This window comes from Penaeus japonicus, unplaced genomic scaffold, assembly GCF_977035675.1.
Source record: "Penaeus japonicus unplaced genomic scaffold, GWHDUDI00000001_assembly GWHDUDI00000025, whole genome shotgun sequence".
In the NCBI taxonomy this organism is placed as follows: domain Eukaryota; kingdom Metazoa; phylum Arthropoda; class Malacostraca; order Decapoda; family Penaeidae; genus Penaeus; species Penaeus japonicus.
The window spans coordinates 26065031-26065583 of record NW_028234427.1 but is presented as its reverse complement, the minus strand read 5'-3'; the positions used below and the strand labels follow the sequence as shown (position 1 = coordinate 26065583).

The 553-nt window shown below is 45.0% G+C and overlaps 1 protein-coding gene across 1 annotated transcript in view; it reads right to left on the bottom strand.

Moving 5' to 3' along the window:
- Nucleotides 1-318: 318 nt before the first annotated feature.
- LOC147468955 (protein CFDP2-like) overlaps nt 319-553 on the bottom strand; it is a 375-nt gene continuing 140 nt past the window's right edge. Inside the window, exon 1 of the mRNA XM_086551748.1 lies at nt 319-553. This exon is cut by the window's right edge and continues 140 nt beyond it. Coding sequence (XP_086407874.1) covers nt 319-553 — 235 coding nt within the window.

The window sequence follows — 553 nt, the reverse complement described above, 5'->3', positions numbered from 1 at the left end:
TGATGTTAACCATGCCTCTAATCCGTTTATTTAGGACTCTCTCCCAGATCTTCATTGTGTGTGGCATGAGGTTTATGCCTCTATAGTTCCTACAGTCCTGGATGTCCCCTTTGCTCTTAAAGAGGGGAATCAGTGTGCTGGTTCTCCATTCCTCAGGCATATTACCAGTGTTGATGATGTTAATTAAACCAATCGGTCAGCAGTTCTACCCCCTTGTTCCCAAGATATTTCCAAACTTCAGCTGGTATGTTGTCAGGCCCAACGCTTTTCCCGTTCTTCATTTTCTTCAAGGCAGCCTTCACTTCGTTTCTTGTGATTCTATGCACATGGTGGGATCTCTCCCTTTTCCCATTCATTCTCGACATTCATCTGATGCTGGAAGTATTCTTTCCATCGGCTCTTTATCTCTTCGTCACTGATTAGAATATTCCCACTGGCGATTCTCACATGACCATTCAAGTCGCCACACACCCACAACACTCCCGATGATGGTACGCTCTGAATAACTGATCCGAGGTTGTCCCAAAATGTATCCCTTTCTCCCTCATCGCAT